General features: G+C 44.4%; 1 protein-coding gene across 4 annotated transcripts in view; it reads left to right on the forward strand.

Annotated features, from left to right (window-relative positions):
- TUB (TUB bipartite transcription factor) overlaps nucleotides 1-17346 on the forward strand; it is a 146977-nt gene continuing 129631 nt past the window's right edge. For all 4 annotated transcript variants that reach the window (XM_043970316.1, XM_043970321.1, XM_043970323.1 and 1 more), the window contains exon 1: nucleotides 1-113. In XM_043970316.1, the coding sequence (XP_043826251.1) occupies nucleotides 1-113 (113 nt within the window). The remainder of the gene's footprint in view (nucleotides 114-17346) is intronic.

The following is a 17346-nucleotide window of genomic DNA, read 5'->3' on the forward strand; positions in this document are numbered from 1 at the left end:
ATGGCGGGAGCCCACGCGGGGCTGGGGATGGAGGGCGGCGGCGGCGGCGGCGGCGGCGGCGGCGCCGGGAGCAGCAACAGGACCCTGTCATATAGCCGCTGGAGTTATGACAGGTAGTGCGCGGGGGCGGGATGCCCCCGGACCCTGGACCGGGTACGGGGCGGGGGATGCTTGGGACCGGACCGGGGCCGCGAAGGCTGGAGCACTGGAGGAGCCGGCGGGGTTCGGAGGCGCGCGAGGGACTGCCAGTGCCGATGCCCGGGCAGCTGTCGGGCCAGTCTGTGCCAGGGCGGCCACACCCCCTGAGCTCGGGCTCGGTCCCTTTCGCGGACAGGGCTGCCCACGAGGCGGGGGGCGGATTCAGGGGCTCGGAGCATGGTTCTGAGGGGATGCCCCTCTTTAGGACTCTTTGGGGAGGCCCTTTTAGCTCGGCATCGGCCGGCCGCTGGGATACCTGTTCAGGGCATTTTGGGGAGGCGTTAGACATACAGCCTTCATCGCTCCCTCCCTCCCACTTTCTTTGGACCCTCCTTTGCTTTGAATAGTTTCACTGATATTAGAGGTCATGCTTCTGTCTTAGCTTCTCCCCTAGACTGCGAGCTCCCTGAAGACAGACACCTCATTTTTACTACATTTCTGTCTCTCTGGCCTCACTCTCATTGGCATAGAAACCTGTGTACAAAGCTTATGCTTGAATAAAAGCTGTTCACGGAGCTCAGTTTGCTTGTTGAATTGGGCTATTTGGGACATGCCCTTGTGCGATGAGGTGAGCCAGACCCCTCCCTCCCCAGGTTGGTCCGAAGTTCTCGGCTAGTTGTGGAAGGGGCTCCTGGGTGGAGTGGGAGCAGGGTGTGCCTCCCAGTCCCAAGTCTAATGTGTTGGGTTTTTTGTGCTGCCTCTTGTTTTCTGTGTGATGAATTCCCCAAGGCCAAATGGGGTTGGGAAGACTTGGGTCTCTGGAGAAGCTGATGAAGATTCTCTTCATTTTGTGCAGAATCTAACTGTGTATTTCCATTTGGAAGCTTCCACCTCCCCCAGGACTGGGAACCTCATTCACTGTGGGTGGCTTAAAGGGCCAGGCTGCCCTAAAATAGGATGGGAAGGGGAGGGGATAAAATGGTAGGTCACTCAAGAGGCAATGGAGAAGAGGCACCATGAATACTGAGGCATATTACCTCAAGAGACTGAGAACTAGAAATAACTAAAGGATTTCATCAAAAATGTATAAGGAGAATAGGAAGTATTCTGGTCAGTAGTGAGAACCAGGAATAACAGATGAATAGCCCTTTGATATTGAGATATGTAGAAGAAGACCCCCAGACTCTGGAGTGGGACCGTCTGGGGAGGATTTACAAGAGAACGGACCAAGAGTAGAACAGAATAGGAGGCAGTGGATGAGTTTTGATTTGCACTACTGGAGGGAAATTTCTGAGATCAGCTAACTTTCATTTCACCCTCAAAGAAGTAAAGTCACGTTAGTACTAGATGCCTGAGCTGGCTAATCCATGCCCTTTGACTCCAAATCCAGGGCACTTAGACTGCCTAATTAGGCAGGGAGTGGGACTAGAAGACTGCCCAGTTCCCCTCCAGTCCTGAAAGCCTCTGCTCTTCACTCTACATTTCCAGTGATTAGCAAAGGTCCTGGCACTGAGTAAGGGCTTGATGAATTTTCAGTGGGTAAAAAGGGCCAGGCTTGGATTCAGAAAATCTGTGCAGCAGGTCTCGTTCTGCTACTTATGAATGGATGCTGGACAAGTCATGTAACAGTAAGCAAACATTTATTAAGCATCTACTATGCGCCAGGCACTCCACTGCTAAGCTTTGGAGGTGCAAAGACAAGGTGTCCCAGCACTCAAGGAGCTCACAGTTTAATGGGGAAACAAACAGCATTGCAAACAACTGTGTGTGTGTGTGTGTGTGTGTGTGTGTGTATACACACACACACACACACACACACACATATATATATATATATGATAAATTGGAGCTAAACAGAGTGAAGTTGTTAGCAACAGGGGAGAGCAGGAAAGGCTGTAGAAGGTGGGATTATTGGCTAGGGGAATGAAGAGAGAGAATATTCCAGGCATAGAAGATAGCCTATGAAAATACAAAGTCAGGTCATGGTATGGCCTGTGTTCAAGGAATAGCAAGGAGGCCAATGTCACTGGATCGAGGAGTATACAGAGGAGAGTAAGGGATAAGGGAAGGGCCCAGGTTATGAAAGGTCTCCTTAGCTATGATTTTTAGAAGCAACTAACTGGTGGTGCAGTGGATAGAGGCAGTCAGGAAGACCTGAGTTCAAATCCTGCTTCAAACACTTACTAGCTGTGTTACCTCAGACAAGTCATTTAACCTGTCTGCCTCAGTTTCCTCAACTGTAAAATGGAGATAATAGTAACACCTGGGGCAGGTAGGTGGTGCAGTGGATAGAATGCCAGGCCTAGAGTCAGAAAGACACATCTTCCTGAATTCAAATCTGGTCATAGACACTAGCCATGTGACCCTGGGCAAGTCACTTCACACTGTTTGCCTCAGTTTCCTCTTCTGTAAAATGAACTGGAGAAGGAAATGACAAACCACCGCAGGATCCTTTCCAGGAAACTCCAAATGGGACCAGGAAGAGTCAGGTATGACTGAAAATGACTGTACGACAAATAATACATACTTTACAGTATAGTTAATGAGGATCAAATAAGGTAACATACAAAAGTACTTTGCAGACCTTAAAGTGCCAGATAAATGGCAGCTATTATTACCTCATGCAAGGCATTGTGCTAAGTGCTGGAGATTAAAAAAGAAAAAGGAAGCTGTCTCTCCTCCCAGGGAATTTATTATCAGTCTGGGGATGGGGGGGTGGGGAAAGAGGTGGTCCAACTCTATCTATCTGTCTGTCTGTCTGTCTGTCTGTCTATCTATCTATCTATCTATCTATCTATCTATCTATCTATCTATCTATCTATCTTTCTATCCTTCTATCTGTCCACATAAATGCAGAGTTTCCACAAAAATGACACTAATTTAAAGTTGGAAGAGAATATGAACTGGGGAGAGGCCTTTAAAAAAAAAAAAACTTGTGTAGGAAATAGCATCTGAACTATCTTGAAGGAGGTTAGAGATTCTGAGATTTCAAGTCACTTCCCTTCTTTAACCTCAGTTTCTTCACCTGTGAAATGAAAGACTTTTGATTTTGAGAGGCTAGTTTGAAGAGGAAGAGAATTCTAGACAATGAATCTGGAACAAGGGGGTGACATTTTGGCTATCTAGTCTAAGCCACCAAGCCTCTCTCTTAGAAAAGCTGATACGTTGTAGCCTGTGAGGCCTTCACATTGAATGGAACTATTCAGTTCTATTTGATAGGCAGGAGTTAGGAGGTGTCCTGTGGTGGAAAGAGCTGGGCTCCAGGGCTGTGCTATATAACTTTAATCAAGTGCTCAGTATTCCCATTCTTTTCTTTTCTCTTCTTAGTGACCTTCCTAGGGCTACACAGCTAGTAAGTACCGAAGGCCTGATTTGAACAGGCTTAGGTGATTTCCATTTGACCTGATCTCCTGGAGAGCAGGGATTTTTTTTTTTTTGCCTTTCTTTGTATCCTCATTGCTTAGCACTGTACCTGGCTCATGGTAACTGGGTTTTTTTTTTCCATAAAAGTATTTTATTATTTTCCAGCTACATGTAAAGATAGTTTTCAACATTTGTTTTCATAAGATTTTTAGTTCCAAATTTTTCTCCCTCCCTTCCTTCCCTCCCCACCCCTAAGACAGAAAGCAATATGATATGGGTTATATATGTATAATCACATTAAACATATTTCTGCATTAGTAATGTTGTGAAAGAAGAATCAGAACAAAAGGGGGAAACCTCAAAAAAGAAAAAAAACAAAAACAAAAGTAGAAACATTATGGTTCAATCTGCATTCAGAATCCACAGTTCTTTTTTCTGGATGTGGAGAACATTTTCTGTCATGAGTCCTTTGGAATTGTCTTGGATTACTGTATTGCTGAGAAGAGCTAAGTATCACAGTTGATTATCACAGTGTTTCTGTTTCTGTTTCTGTGTATAATGTTCTCCTTCACTCAGCATCAGTCCACTTAAGTCTTTCCAGGTTTTTCTGAAATCTGCCTGCTCATTGTTTCTTTCTTTGTTTGGTTTTGGTGAGGCGATTGGGGTTAAGTGACTTGCCCAGGGTCACACAGCTAGTAAGTGTCAAGGGTCTGAGGTCGGATTTGAACTCAGGTCCTCCTGACTCCAGGGCCGGTGCTCTATCCACTGCGCCACCTAGTTGCCCCTGCTCATTGTTTCTTACAGAACAATAATATTCCATGACATTCATATACCACAACTTGTTTAGCCATTCCCCAATTGATGGGCGTTCCCTTGATTTCCAATTCTTTGCCACCACAAAAAGAGCTGCTATAAATATTTTTGCACATGTGGGTCCTTTTCCCTTTTTTATGATCTCTTTGGGATATAGACCTAGTAGTAGTATTACTGGGTCAAATAGTGTGCACAGTCCCATAGCCCTTTGGGCACAGTTCCAAACTGCTCTCCAGTATGGTTAGATCAGTTCACAACTCAATGGTAGGCATTTAATAAATGTTTGTTGCCTGCTCTAACATGCTGTGATTCTGTGGTTTGGAATAGTCATCAGAGGCTTCTTGGGGGAAGTGGGACTAGACCTGGAAAGGATGGGTGAGATTCCAGTGGAATTAGTTGAGCAAAGGTATGGAGGCATAAATGGATGGGCATGCATGAACGACTAGGTCATGATGAGACCAGTCTGACCAGAGCACTGGGCTTGGGGTAAAAACAAACAAACATGGGTCAATAGGGCAGCTAGGTGGCATAGTGGATAAAGTACCGGCCCTGGATTCAGGAGGACCTGAGTTCAAATCCGACCTCAGACACTTGACACTTACTAGCTGTGTGACCCTGGGCAAGTCACTTAACCCTCACTGCCCCACAAAAACAAAACAAAACATGGGTCAAGTGCTGCCTCTGACATTTAACAATGAGTGTCATGTAACCTTGCGTAGGTTTCTTCCCCCTTTCTGAGCCTCAGTTTCCTCATTGTAAAATGAGGGGTTAGCACTGTGATCTCCCAGATAGATCCATTTGAGTTCTGACCCTCTATGAATCTCTGAGATTGGGTGGAACATGCAGAAGTGCCTGACTTTGATTCTGTGGGCAATGGGAGCTACTGGAGGGTTTTGGACAAACTTGGTCAGGAGAGGAGCTGAGAAAAACATTTTCCCCACCCCACCCCTTCTTTGCAGGGGTTAGTATATAAGGGAAAGCTACAAGTGGGGGGCACTGTATAAACAGGCAGACATGGTAGGCATATTGACTGGTTCTTCAGAATGACTTTTTTCTCTCTCTCTGAAAACCTTTCTTACAAGAGGGAGGAGGAGGAGGAGGAGGAGAGGGATCTCCTCAGAAATGATGGTGATTTAGAAGCAAAAAATATCAATAAAAATCAGATTACAAGGAAACAAAGAGGCAGATTGTGAACAATATTTCCCCAGGCTCCGGCTGTACCCTGCAGCCTAAATCAATGTAGATACTTTCTGAGTGCTGAATCTCTTCTGCTAATTTGGTATTGATTTTCACCTTTGTTCCAACAAGTCGATGGGCTGACTGTTCCCAGACAGCTGATTCAGAAACAACTCCCACATCCATAACTGGTCATTTCCTAGCTGTTAGAATACAGTCAATTTAATTTTTTGGGAATTATTATTTGGTGCTTTCCATGTTCAGTGCCTTGCAAGTCTTTTCTTAAAGATAATGTTCATATAATATAGATATAATATAGACACGAGGATTTTCTGTTGTCCACAAGCATTTAGCCTTGTTAATTTCTTGATCCGAAGCCATATTTTCCAGCATATATTTCTCCTATCCTGCTCTATGTCCACCTTTTCAATGAAGTCAGTGAGCATTAAAGTGTGTCAAGGTGGCACAAGATAGACATGTAATCAGGACAGCAAGGTTTGAATCTGGACTCTGCCTCTTAGTTCCTTTGTGACATTGACACTAATGAGGTAGCTAGGTGATGAAGTGGTTAGAACACTGCATCTGGAGTCAGGAAACCCTTAATTCAAATCCAGCCTCAGACAATTACTAGCTGTGTGACCCTGGGCAAGTCACTTATACCTCTGTCTACCTCAATTTCTCTATCTGTAAAATGAGGATAATAATAAACACCTACCTCTCAGGGTTTTTGAGAGGATAAAATGAAAAAATATTTGTAGTTTTGCAAACCTTAAAGAGCTATATAAATGTTAGCTATTGTTAATTCTTATCTTTATTAATTCCTTTCTCTCTCTGGACCTCAGTTTCATCATCTCTAAAATGAAGTTGGATTAGATGGTCTCAGTAATACCTTCCAACTCTAAATCTATGATCAAAAGTATCCTTTGAGTTTAATTCAAAGGTCCTTATCGAGTTCTTCATAGAATTTCTCTATTTCCTTATCCTCCACAGTAGATCTTGGTTCAGAAGCATCTCTTTCCTCTTTTTGCTTATGCTTATCGTGAATATTGGAAGGATATAGCCACATAGCACGACATGTTATCCTTGAGATTTAAGAGTCTAGAACACTCCAAAGCCTTCATGTACATTTCCAGTGGCAGATCATGTTTGCTGTCTGAGAAGATTCACCCAGCTAAGCTGGAGAGTGCAATCACCAGCAGTCAGGTGAGCAAGGATGAACACACACACACACACACACACACACACACACACACACACACACACACCTTGGTCCCTTGATACACACATTCACACCTTGGTCCTCTGACATATATATACACAAACATCACACATACACCATCATTTGATCCTCACAGCAACCCTCTGAGGTAGGCACTATTATTATCCCCAATTTACAGGTGAGGAAATTGAGACTGGCAGAGGTTAAGTGACTTGCCCAGGGTGACACAGCTAGTAAGTGTCTGAGATGGAATTTGAGCTCAGGGCTTCTTGACTCCAAGTCCACCATGCTTACCCATTGTACAAGTGTCGCTTGAAATATTTCTTTTTGCTTTTGAGTACATAATGAAACCCACCAAGCTAACTCCTTGATTCACTTCTGAAAGAGCCTGGCAACCATCTTTTTGTTCAGCTGCTCTCATCTTCTAGTTTAATTTATAATGAGAACATCTCTAATGATGAGTTTCAGCTCCTTCAGTCCTAAATAGACTTGGTTGTTGGACAAAGGCCTCATGATGAGAAGATCCACAACTGAGTCATTGTTTATGAAGTAGCTAAAGACTGTGTGATCCCTAATATCCTCTAGGGAACCACATTGCAAGAGGGAAGGCCATTTATATTTTTCTTTGTTATCAAGGGTTGCTATGGCCAAATACTTCATCCTTGCTCACCTGATTACTGGTGATTGCATCTCTCCAGCTTAGCGGGTCGAGCCTTCTCAGACAGCAAACATGATCTGCCACTGGAAATGTACATAAAGGTTTTGGAATGTTCTAGACCCTTAAATCTCAAGGATAGCTTATGTCATGCTATGTGGCTATATCCTTCCGGAAGTTAGTCTTTCTTTTTTTTAACATTTGAAAATTTTTTCCCATTTATTTGGAATTTTATTTTTTCCCAAATTACATGTAAAAACAAATTTTAACATCGATTTTAAAAACTGTTTTCCAAATTCTCTTCTTTCCTCCCCTCCCCGCTTAAGAACTCAAGGAATTCAATATAAGTTATACATGTCTAGTCATGTAAAACATTTCCACATTAGTCAGGTTGTGAAAGAAAACAGACAAAAAATTTTTAGAAAAAGGAACAAAAAATTATGCTTCAATCTGTATTCAGACACTATCAGTTCTTTCTCTGTAGATGGATTGCATTTTTCATAAGTCATTCAGAGTTGTCTTGGATCACTGTACTGCTGAAAATAACTAGTCATTCACAGCAGATCGTCTTACAATATTGCTGTTATTTTGTATACAGTACATTTCACTTTGCATCAGCTCATGTAAGTTTTTCCAGGTTTTTCTGAGAGCATCTTCCTTATCATTTCTTATAGCACAATAGTGTTCCATCATAATCTCATCCCACAATTTGTTCAGCTATTCCCCAGTTGATGGGAATCTCCCCAATTTTGAATTCAACTTTTTTTAAATCTCTTTTTGGATACGAACCTAGTAGAAGTATTACTAGGTCAAAGAGTATGCATGGTTTTATAGCCCTTTGGCCAAAGCAGAATTTAAACTTCTTACAACTTACTCACTACCACATACTCTGTGATTCAGTGACATTAACCTTTTTGCTATCTCCCAACACAGGACACCCCACCTTCCAACTCTGTGTATTTTCACTGGCTGTTGTCTCCTGTGCCTGGAATTCTCTCCCTTCTCATCTCTGCCTCCTGGCTTTCCTGGATTCCTTCAAACCCCAGCTAAAACCTCACCTTCTAAAGAAGGCTTTCTCAACCCCCCTTAATGCCAATGTTTCCCCTCTGTTAATTATCTCCATTTTATCCTGTATATCTTGTTTGTACATAGTTGTTAGCATGGTATTTCTCCATTAGAATCTAAGCTTCTAGAGGGCAGGAACTGTCTTTTTTCTTTTTTTTTTTATCTCCAGTGTTGTTGTTGTTCTTCCCCTTCAGTCTTGTTTGACTCTTTGTGACCCCATTTGGGATTTTCTTGGCAAAGATACTGGTTTCTCATTTCCTTCTCCAGCTCATTTTTAGAGATGAGGAAAGTGAGACAAACAGTGTGAACTGATTTGCCCAGTGTCACACAACTAGTAAGTGTCTGAGGCTAGATTTGAACTCAGGAGGAGTTTTCTGACTCCTAAGCCCAGCACTCTATCCACTGTGCCACCTACCTGCCTGTGGTATAGTAGGTACTTAATTCATGTTGACTCACTGGCTACAAAGAGGTAGATTCCCATGGAGTTCACTGGGCAACCTCTTGACAAAGTTCTAAGTCTTTTTAACTTGAAGTATCAACATCTCTGGCTATTTGGTTTTGTTAAAGCTGAAGTTCACTATTTTTATTCTACCCATTTCTTCTGTCTAGGTACCCAGAGGTCACACCCAATCCTTCCTCCTCTTCTGTTCCAAACAATAATGGCTTCTTGATAGAAAGTGATTCACAGAATATCATATTGGCTTTACTAGCAATAAAAGTACATCTGTCCACATATTTGCTTTGTAATCCTATCCTAGGTTAACTGGGATGATAGAATCAGGATCCCCAAAGATCTTATTAACAGGTTGAGATTATGGGTCAAAATGAATATGCTGAAATTTAATAGAAATAAATATAAAGGCTACTCTTGTGGAGTTGATGTCTTGAAGCCAAGTACAAAATGGAGGAGGTGTGATTGGACAGTAATTAATCTGATAAATATCTGGAGGAGAATAATATGAATTAAAGCTAGAAATGTAAGGCTGTAGCTGATTGTGTAAGGTCTTGAAATTTAGGCACAAGAAATTGAAACTTCCTGGGAGCCATTCAAGAGTTTTGAACAGAAGAATACCATGGCCATATTTTGCATGATGGGATTTGGAGCTGGAGAAGAGTTATCCCTTAGACCTAGGAAAAAGAATTCTGGCAGTAGGAATGAGTGAGGAGAGAGAGAGAAAGCCAAGTTAAATTGGGTTGGGGCCTCTCTCACTTGATCAGCCTTTCCCTAGAACAGCCCATCTCAACTTCTTCCTCATCTTGTGTCCTCAACTGTGGGTCTTTGACTGAGGCAGTAGGAGGTGGCTCTGTGTGTGTGTGTGTGTGTGTGTGTGTGTGTGTGTGTGTGTGTGTGTGTGAGGGAGGGAGGAAGGGCTAGATGCTGCCTTCCTGTGGTATTATATCCTGTCCTGTGCTGGGTTTTTCCTCCACCCCCCCTTCATCCAGCCAAAGATTAATTCCCTTCCCCCATCCAATCTAAAATGCTTCTCCGGGCATCAGGTGCTATAACCTCAGGGAATGCAGACTAATTATAACTGAAACTGGGCCAAAGCTTGGCTCATTAGCAGTGCTCTACCCTGGGAACCACCTTCAGCAGGTCCCTTTAATCTGTTATAGTTACCTTCTCCTTTCCCTCCCAACAAATAAATGCTCCTTGACCCTGGGCCTGGTGTCTTGTCCTGGATAGCAGTGAGACCATTTTTGGCCATGCTTCCCCTTCCCAGGATATTTGGACTATGTTAGTCTTCTTGAATTTCTCTCATAGCAAAGAATATTAGGGCTTAGAACAAAGAAAATGTGAGAGTTGGACAGGATCATGACTGTCCAATGTTGGGGCAGGAAGGGGCTGTGGAATATAGAGTGCTAAGGCAGGAAGGAAACTTCGAACGTAGAATGTCAGAGAAGGTCAGAATCTCAATTGGGAGTATTTAGTAAATACAACACACAGTGTTTAGAACCAGGAGGATGTTAGAATACAGAAGAGGAAGAAGACATAGACAGTAGACTGTTAGAGCTAGGAAAGACTGTAGAGATAGTTTTAGACAGGGAACCACAGAATCTCACATTTGGAGGAGACCTCAGAGCCCAACTTCTCCAACCTGCACCTGACCAAGAATACTACTTCTGTCCATCCCATACCCTACCTCATTCAGTATTACAGATGGGGGTGGGGGGGGGAAGTGAGACTTAGTAAGTGGAAAGGATTTGCCCAAAGTCACATAGCCAGTCAGTGTGGCAGAGGGAGCTCTGGAAAGCTGGTCTCTTGGCTCCCCAGTTAATGTACTTTCCAGTACTCAGGCACTGCCTCCCTAATCCTGCTGGGGCTTAGGGGAGCTGTAACTAAGGGGAGGGCCTGCTTAGGGCCTCTTGAGTCACATCCTTCTGTACCTCCTCCCTCCCCCACTTGTAACACTGTTCTTTGGGAGTGAAGGGTGGGGGAAGAAGAGAACAATTTCCCCCATAAACATATCCCAGAGCTGCATCTATGCTCTCTCTTGGATCTGGGGATAAGTGAAAAGCATCTCCCCTTCCTTCTTCTGGCAATCAGTCTGTAATCTGGCTCTGCCCAAATCCAGAGGACAGGTGTTTGGGGCATGGAATGGGGGGGATGGTAATAAGCTGTGACATATTGAGGCCAAAGAAGTCGGCAGCCACAGCCCTAGTGGGTCGCACAAAAGAAGGAACATAAACCCTGTGTGCCCCATGAGGAGGAGGGTGCCCAGGAGCTGAGTGTAATCAGTCGACAAAGGGGGAGGAGTGTTGCAATAAATGTGCCCTCCCCACCCCCTGCCCTGATGTAGAACACACTCCATTGCTTCCTGATGCAGGCTTGACTTCTCTGTGGCACTGGTTTGCCAGGAATCCTTGGGGTCAACATTGACACTGAGTTGGGGGAGGGTGGAGATGAAACTGGGGATTCAGAGACTGGGGAAGGCCTAATTTCACTGCACGTTTTTAAAGTCCAGCTGTGTGAGAAGCAATGAGGGGAAGACAGTGCTAAATGGTCAGATGCCTTCGGGAGAGTCATGTTCAGTTCTGAGGCTACGTTTTAAGCGAGAGTGATAAAGAGTGATAAAACTGGGAGTGCCTCGGAAGAGCTACTCCAATGGAGAGGGACCAGGAAACCAAACCCATACAAGGGTTGGCTGAAACACCTGGGGATGTTAGCCTTTAGATGGGAATTGGGATGACCGGCTTTCTTGTACCTAAAGGCCTTCATGTAGAAGAGGGGCGGGACTTTTTCTTCTGCATCCCAGAAAGCAGAATTAGGATGATAGGTTTACAACGGAAAAGAATCTTAGAGGTTATAGCCTCCAACCCTTTCATTTTAAAGATGAGGAAACCCTTGACACACAAAGTTTAAGTGACTTGTCTAGGGCCATACAGCTACTTAGTGTGTAAGGCAGGATTTGAACCTAGGTCTTTCTGACTCTATTTCATTATTCTGCCCCTTGGATTGTAGAGAAGCAGATTTCTGCTAGGGTGAGAAAACATTTCCTAAAGATCAGAGTCATCCAGAAGTGGAATAAACCCTTTTGGGAGACATAGTGGGAGCCTCTTCTCTGGAGACCTTGCAGTGGTGGCTGAATGAGCACTTGTCAGGGATTCAGGGGAACTAGAGGGCCTAGAAGGTCCCTTTCAATGTGAAATTCTGTGATTCTAGGACCTGAATCCTGTTGTCCTGAAGTCACAATCTAATAAAGCACTTATTCTTGCATTATTATTGTATATCTGAGGTTGGAAAGATTCCTGGGGGAGGCTTCCTGGAAGAGGTGCATTAGAATTGGGTTGATGGGGTTGGTTTGTACAAAAGGCAGAAGTGAATTCCTTGTTTCACCCGTCTTTGTGGGATGGGGTGGGTCACCCAGAGAATTCATCCAAGAGGTATGTTTTTTTTAAAAAAAAGAGCATCTATGTTGAATAGGCTGAATTCCTCCCACCTTATCCTGCCCACGATTAACATCTTCCTCGGTCTCACTTTTAATGTAACCAGAGAAGCCTAAGCTGCAGTGACCTGCTTTCGACTCCCCAATCTCCCTATCTCCCCAGGAAGAAGGTTGTGAGGGGGGGAGGGAAAGCACCAAAGGTTGAGGGGGGAGACTGGGACGGTCTGAGCTGGGGGCCTAGGTTCAGCCTGTGGCCCTGTGAGGATGGGGTGTCAGGGAACCTGGCAGAGACAGAGGCAGGGGGTAGTGCACCTTGCCGAGTTGCCAGTCTGGACCATTCTCTCTGAGCACTGGGTGCTGGGTTACACACCTGTCTAGCCCGCTCTTAGCACCTGGCCCAGACTCGATGGGGGCGCTGTCCATCTTTCAGTGCTGAAGGATTCTCTGCATCTGTCCTGCCTCCCACCTCCCTCAGTTGCCTTGTGTCGTGCCTACCTCTCCCCTCTCCATCCCACCTAGTGCTGCCTAGCCTTCTAGGGAGTGAAGCTCGGAACAGAGTGGGGAGAGGGCCCTGCTGCCTCCTCTGGGCCCCGGAGGCCCTGTATGCCTGAACAGGGGTCCAGTGGTCCCATCGCCAGCTCTGAGCCTCCATTACTGCCGCTTTGACTGCCTCTGGCTTCCGGGTAAGTGTCAAGGATTCAGTTTGAGGCTCCTGACGCTGACCTGGGAGGGCTGGAAGGGTTCTGCTTCAGGGGTCCTCTGCTGGCAGGGCAGAACAGTGTCTGGGCCCCCTAGACTGCCCTCACTGGATATCTTACTGTGCAGATGAATCTGGAATTCATTCCTGGGCCTGAACAGAGTGACATTGTATGCATTAGACACAGGACTTGAACCCAGGTCCTCTTGATTCCAAGCCCAGCTTTCTCTCTATTATGTCACCCGGTCTTTCTGGGAACTCTATATTGCTAATAACAATTCTTGTTTCCTTAGTGCTTTAAGGTTTGCAAAATCCTTTTCTTGCAACAGCCCTGTAAGGTAGATAGCACGAGTGTGGTATTGATCCTGTTTTATAGGTGAGTAAACTGAGGCACAGAGAAGTGACTTGCTCTGGGTCACAGAAATAGTACGTGAACTTACTTCAAATTCAGGGCTCTTACTCATTCACCATGCAGCTTCACTACAGGAGCAGGGACATTTTCCAATTCCATTCAATTTTATTTCACATATAAGGCACTGCTTTAGTCTCTTGGGGATGCAAAGACAAAACCAAATTCAAAAAGTCCTTCTCCTCAAGGAGTTTACTTTCTACTTTTTGAGCTTGAAGAGGTTTTAAACTCTCCTAGTGTAACTTAGGGCTCCTGACCCCAAAGTCAGCCACTTTCCTCAATTCTTCCATACCTTTGCATTTGACTCCCAGGGCTATGTGTCTCCTGTTTTTTCTTCTCTCTCATCTCTTCCAACAAGATCCCCAGGCATTATCCTTCCCCTCTCCTCGGATGGACAGCTACCTCTCCCAGTCATCCACCCCTCCCCCATGCCCCTTAGAAAAGTACACTTAGCAAAGCTTTGAAATTCCCTTCATGATGGCCTGGCAGCCCCAGTTTCTTTATCTCCGATTTTCTCACCCTCTTCCACACCTCCCCAAGGCCAGAGTCAGCAACCTAAGAAAGAACTGCAGAGGGCAGTTATTGTATAAAAGAAAGGGTATGAGAAAAACAAACCTGTGTGACCTTGAGCAAATCTCTTTCCCTCTCTGGGCCTCCATGCCTTTATTGTTCAGAAAGTTTATAATAATACTTTGTATTGCCTACTTCTCAGGACTTTTGTCCAGAATGAATGAACGGATTAAAAAAAATTATTAAGCACTTATTATATGCAGAGTACATCATAGGATTATACATTTAAATCTGAAAAGAACCTCAAAAGTCATCTAGCCCCAAACCCTTATTTTATAGCTGTGGAAACTGAGACCTGGAGAGCTTAAGTAATTTGCCAGAATAACCACTTATAGAGTAAGTAGCAGAACCAAGATTTGAACCCAGGCCCTCTTGACTTTATATCTGCTCTTTCCACTAGACTACACTGCCTCTGTGAACCCATAAAGTGATATAGAAATAGGAGCTATGATTGTCATCACCATCTAACTGAGGTTTTTATTGTTTGAGCAAAACAGATGAAGAACTTGGATTGTTCCAACAACAAGCTGTCTCATCATCACCAAACCATAGATTTAGAAATGGAAGAGATCATAGAAGCCATCTGGGTCAACCCCCTTATTTTATAAGTGACAAAACTAAGACCCAGAGAGAGGAACTGTCTCATTTAAGGTCACATGGGTAGGAAGTGGCAAAACCAGGTCTTGAAGCCATGACTTCTGACTTCTAGACTGTTCCTGGGATGCCACCCAAAGTCATTTCAGCCTCCGTTTCTTCCTCTGTAGGATGGGCATAATAATACTTTCACCCCCTACCTCACATGGTTGTTGTGAGACAAGTGCTATAAAAATAGGAGTTGTTATTTTGGACGAGGGATAGGGAAACAGTGGAGGGATACTCTCTTTTAAAAGCCTCTGTTCTCTCTGAGAGGCAGCTTAGGGCTTCTGGCTGTGGGCCAGCACCTCCAGAGGAATCCGCAGTCTGGATGTTTTACTGAGGCCAATCTGATTGCTCCACTTCCCTAGACCTGGGAGAAGAGGGGGCGGAGCCTGCAAAGCCCCTACCTGGGAAACATGACTCCCTCCTGTGCTCCCAGTGGGGCAGGATGGGACCTGATCTGGCCTGGACCTGCACCTCTGGGGCCTTTTCTAGGCCATGGGAGTCAGGTGACAGCCTCCTCCCAATGTGCTTATTTGGGAAATGGGGAGACCATGTCTCTCCCCTGCCCACTAGCATGTCATACCTCCTGCCTGGGGAAGGAAGGGAGAATCATAAACTCATTAGAGCCAGAAGGGACCTTTGAGATGACGAAGTCCAAACCCTTCATTTTACAGATGGGGAAACTGAGACAAACAGAGGGGAAGTGACTTGCCAGGGGTCACAGAGCTATTTAGTGTATGAGGTGGGATTTGAACCTAGGGCTTTGTGACTCCAAGTCCAGTGATCTATCTGTTATACCAAATTGCTTTTCTTCTTTAATCCATTTTATTTGGGGGGGAGGGCAATGAGGGTTAAGTGACTTGCCCAAGATCACACAGCTAGTAAGTGTCAAGTGTCTAGGCTGGATTTGAACTCAGGTCCTCCTGAATCCACCTAGCTGCCCCTTTTAATCCATTTTATATGGGAGACCCAGGGAGGGGAAGAACCTTCCCCAAGTAAGTAGCCAAGCTAGAATTTGAACTTTTGATTCTTCTCTGTAAGGAGCAAGCTAAGGTGACCAGGCTATATAAAGGGGCACATAGCGCCAAGGAACCCAGGCTTCAAAGCTTGGCACAGATCCTTGGCCCCCATCTCCACAGGCAGAACCAAATGGAGAATTAAGCCAGGTCACTCCTCCCTTGGCCCCTTGAGAAATCCTATGTAATTGATGACAGCCCCTGGCCATTATGGAAATAACTGACAACTAAAACCAGACTGCCTAGGGAAGGGAGAGGGACAAGGGAACAAGCATTTATTAATTGCCAGGTAGTGTGCTTAGTCAATTTACAAATATTATCTAATTGGATCCTAGTAATATTAAAAATTGTGATGATAGGGGCAGCTAGGTGGCGCAGCGGATAGAGCACTGGCCTTGGATTCAGGAATACCTGAGTTCAAATCCAGCCTCAGACACTTAACACTTACTAGCTGTGTGACCCTGGGCAAGTCACTTAACCCCCATTGCCCCGCAAAAAAAAAATTGTGATGATAATGACAAGAACTAACATTTATATAGCACTTACTATGTGTCAGGCACTGGACTTTGTAAGTACCTTGCGATTATTATCTCTTTTGGTCCTCACAAACAACCCTGGGAGGTAGGTGCTATTATTATTACCTTTTTTACAGATGAGGAAACTGAGCCCAACAGAGGTTAAGTGACTTGCCCCAGGGTCACACAGCTAGTAAACATCTAACTTTAGATTTGAACTCGGTGCATTGTTCTCTATCCATTCCACCCCCTAGTGCTTAGAGTGGGAATTATCTAGCAAATCCCTTGTGACCAGAGTGCCTCCGAGGAATTTTCTTATCTGATTAGACACAGTGACCTTAGAGGTCCCTTTGAACTCTGGACTTGTAGGAATCTGTGATTCTAAGTCCATATATATATATATATATATATATATATATGTTGTCTTGATGCATTTTGTGCTGATTTATATATTGTAACACCCTCCCCAAAGAATAGTCTTCTGCAAAAAAGACATAGTTAAGCAAAACCAACAGACATACTGGCCATGTCTGACAACCTAAATATTATGATTCTTTGACTAATTTTTCCCTTAAACATTGCCCTGATCTTTCTTTGTGGTATATGACCACTCTAGATTTGAAGTCAAAAGACTTGGGCTTGAAATCAGCTCTACAATTACTTCTTTTATTATTATTATTATTATTATTTTCTTTTTTTAGTGAGGCAATTGGGGTTAAGTGACTTGCCCAGGGTCACACAGCTAGTAAGTGTTAAGTGTCTGAGGCCGGATTTGAACTCCTAACTCCAGGGCCGGTGCTCTATCCACTGTGCCACCTAGCTGCCCCTACAATTACTTCTTGTATAACCTTGGACAAGTTTCCTTCACTTTAGTTTGTCCAGCTATAAAATAGAGTGGTTGGACTAGATGATGTCTAAAGGTCCCTTCCACATCTCCAACCTTGTGCAAGTCCGTTCAGATCACCTCCATGGGTGGCCTCAGTTTCCTCATCCGAGAAAGGTGGGAGTTAAACTACGTAACCTCTGAGATCCCTTCCATTTCTAGACTTAGTCAGTCAATGCACATTTGTTAAATGCCTACTAGTTGCCAGGTACTGTGCTAAGCACTGGAGATACAAAAAGAGGTAAAAGTCAATTCCTGCCCTCAAGAGCTTACAGTCTAATGGGAGAGACCATAAGCAGACAAA

Source organism: Dromiciops gliroides, chromosome 6 (genome assembly GCF_019393635.1).
Source record: "Dromiciops gliroides isolate mDroGli1 chromosome 6, mDroGli1.pri, whole genome shotgun sequence".
NCBI lineage: Eukaryota > Metazoa > Chordata > Mammalia > Microbiotheria > Microbiotheriidae > Dromiciops > Dromiciops gliroides.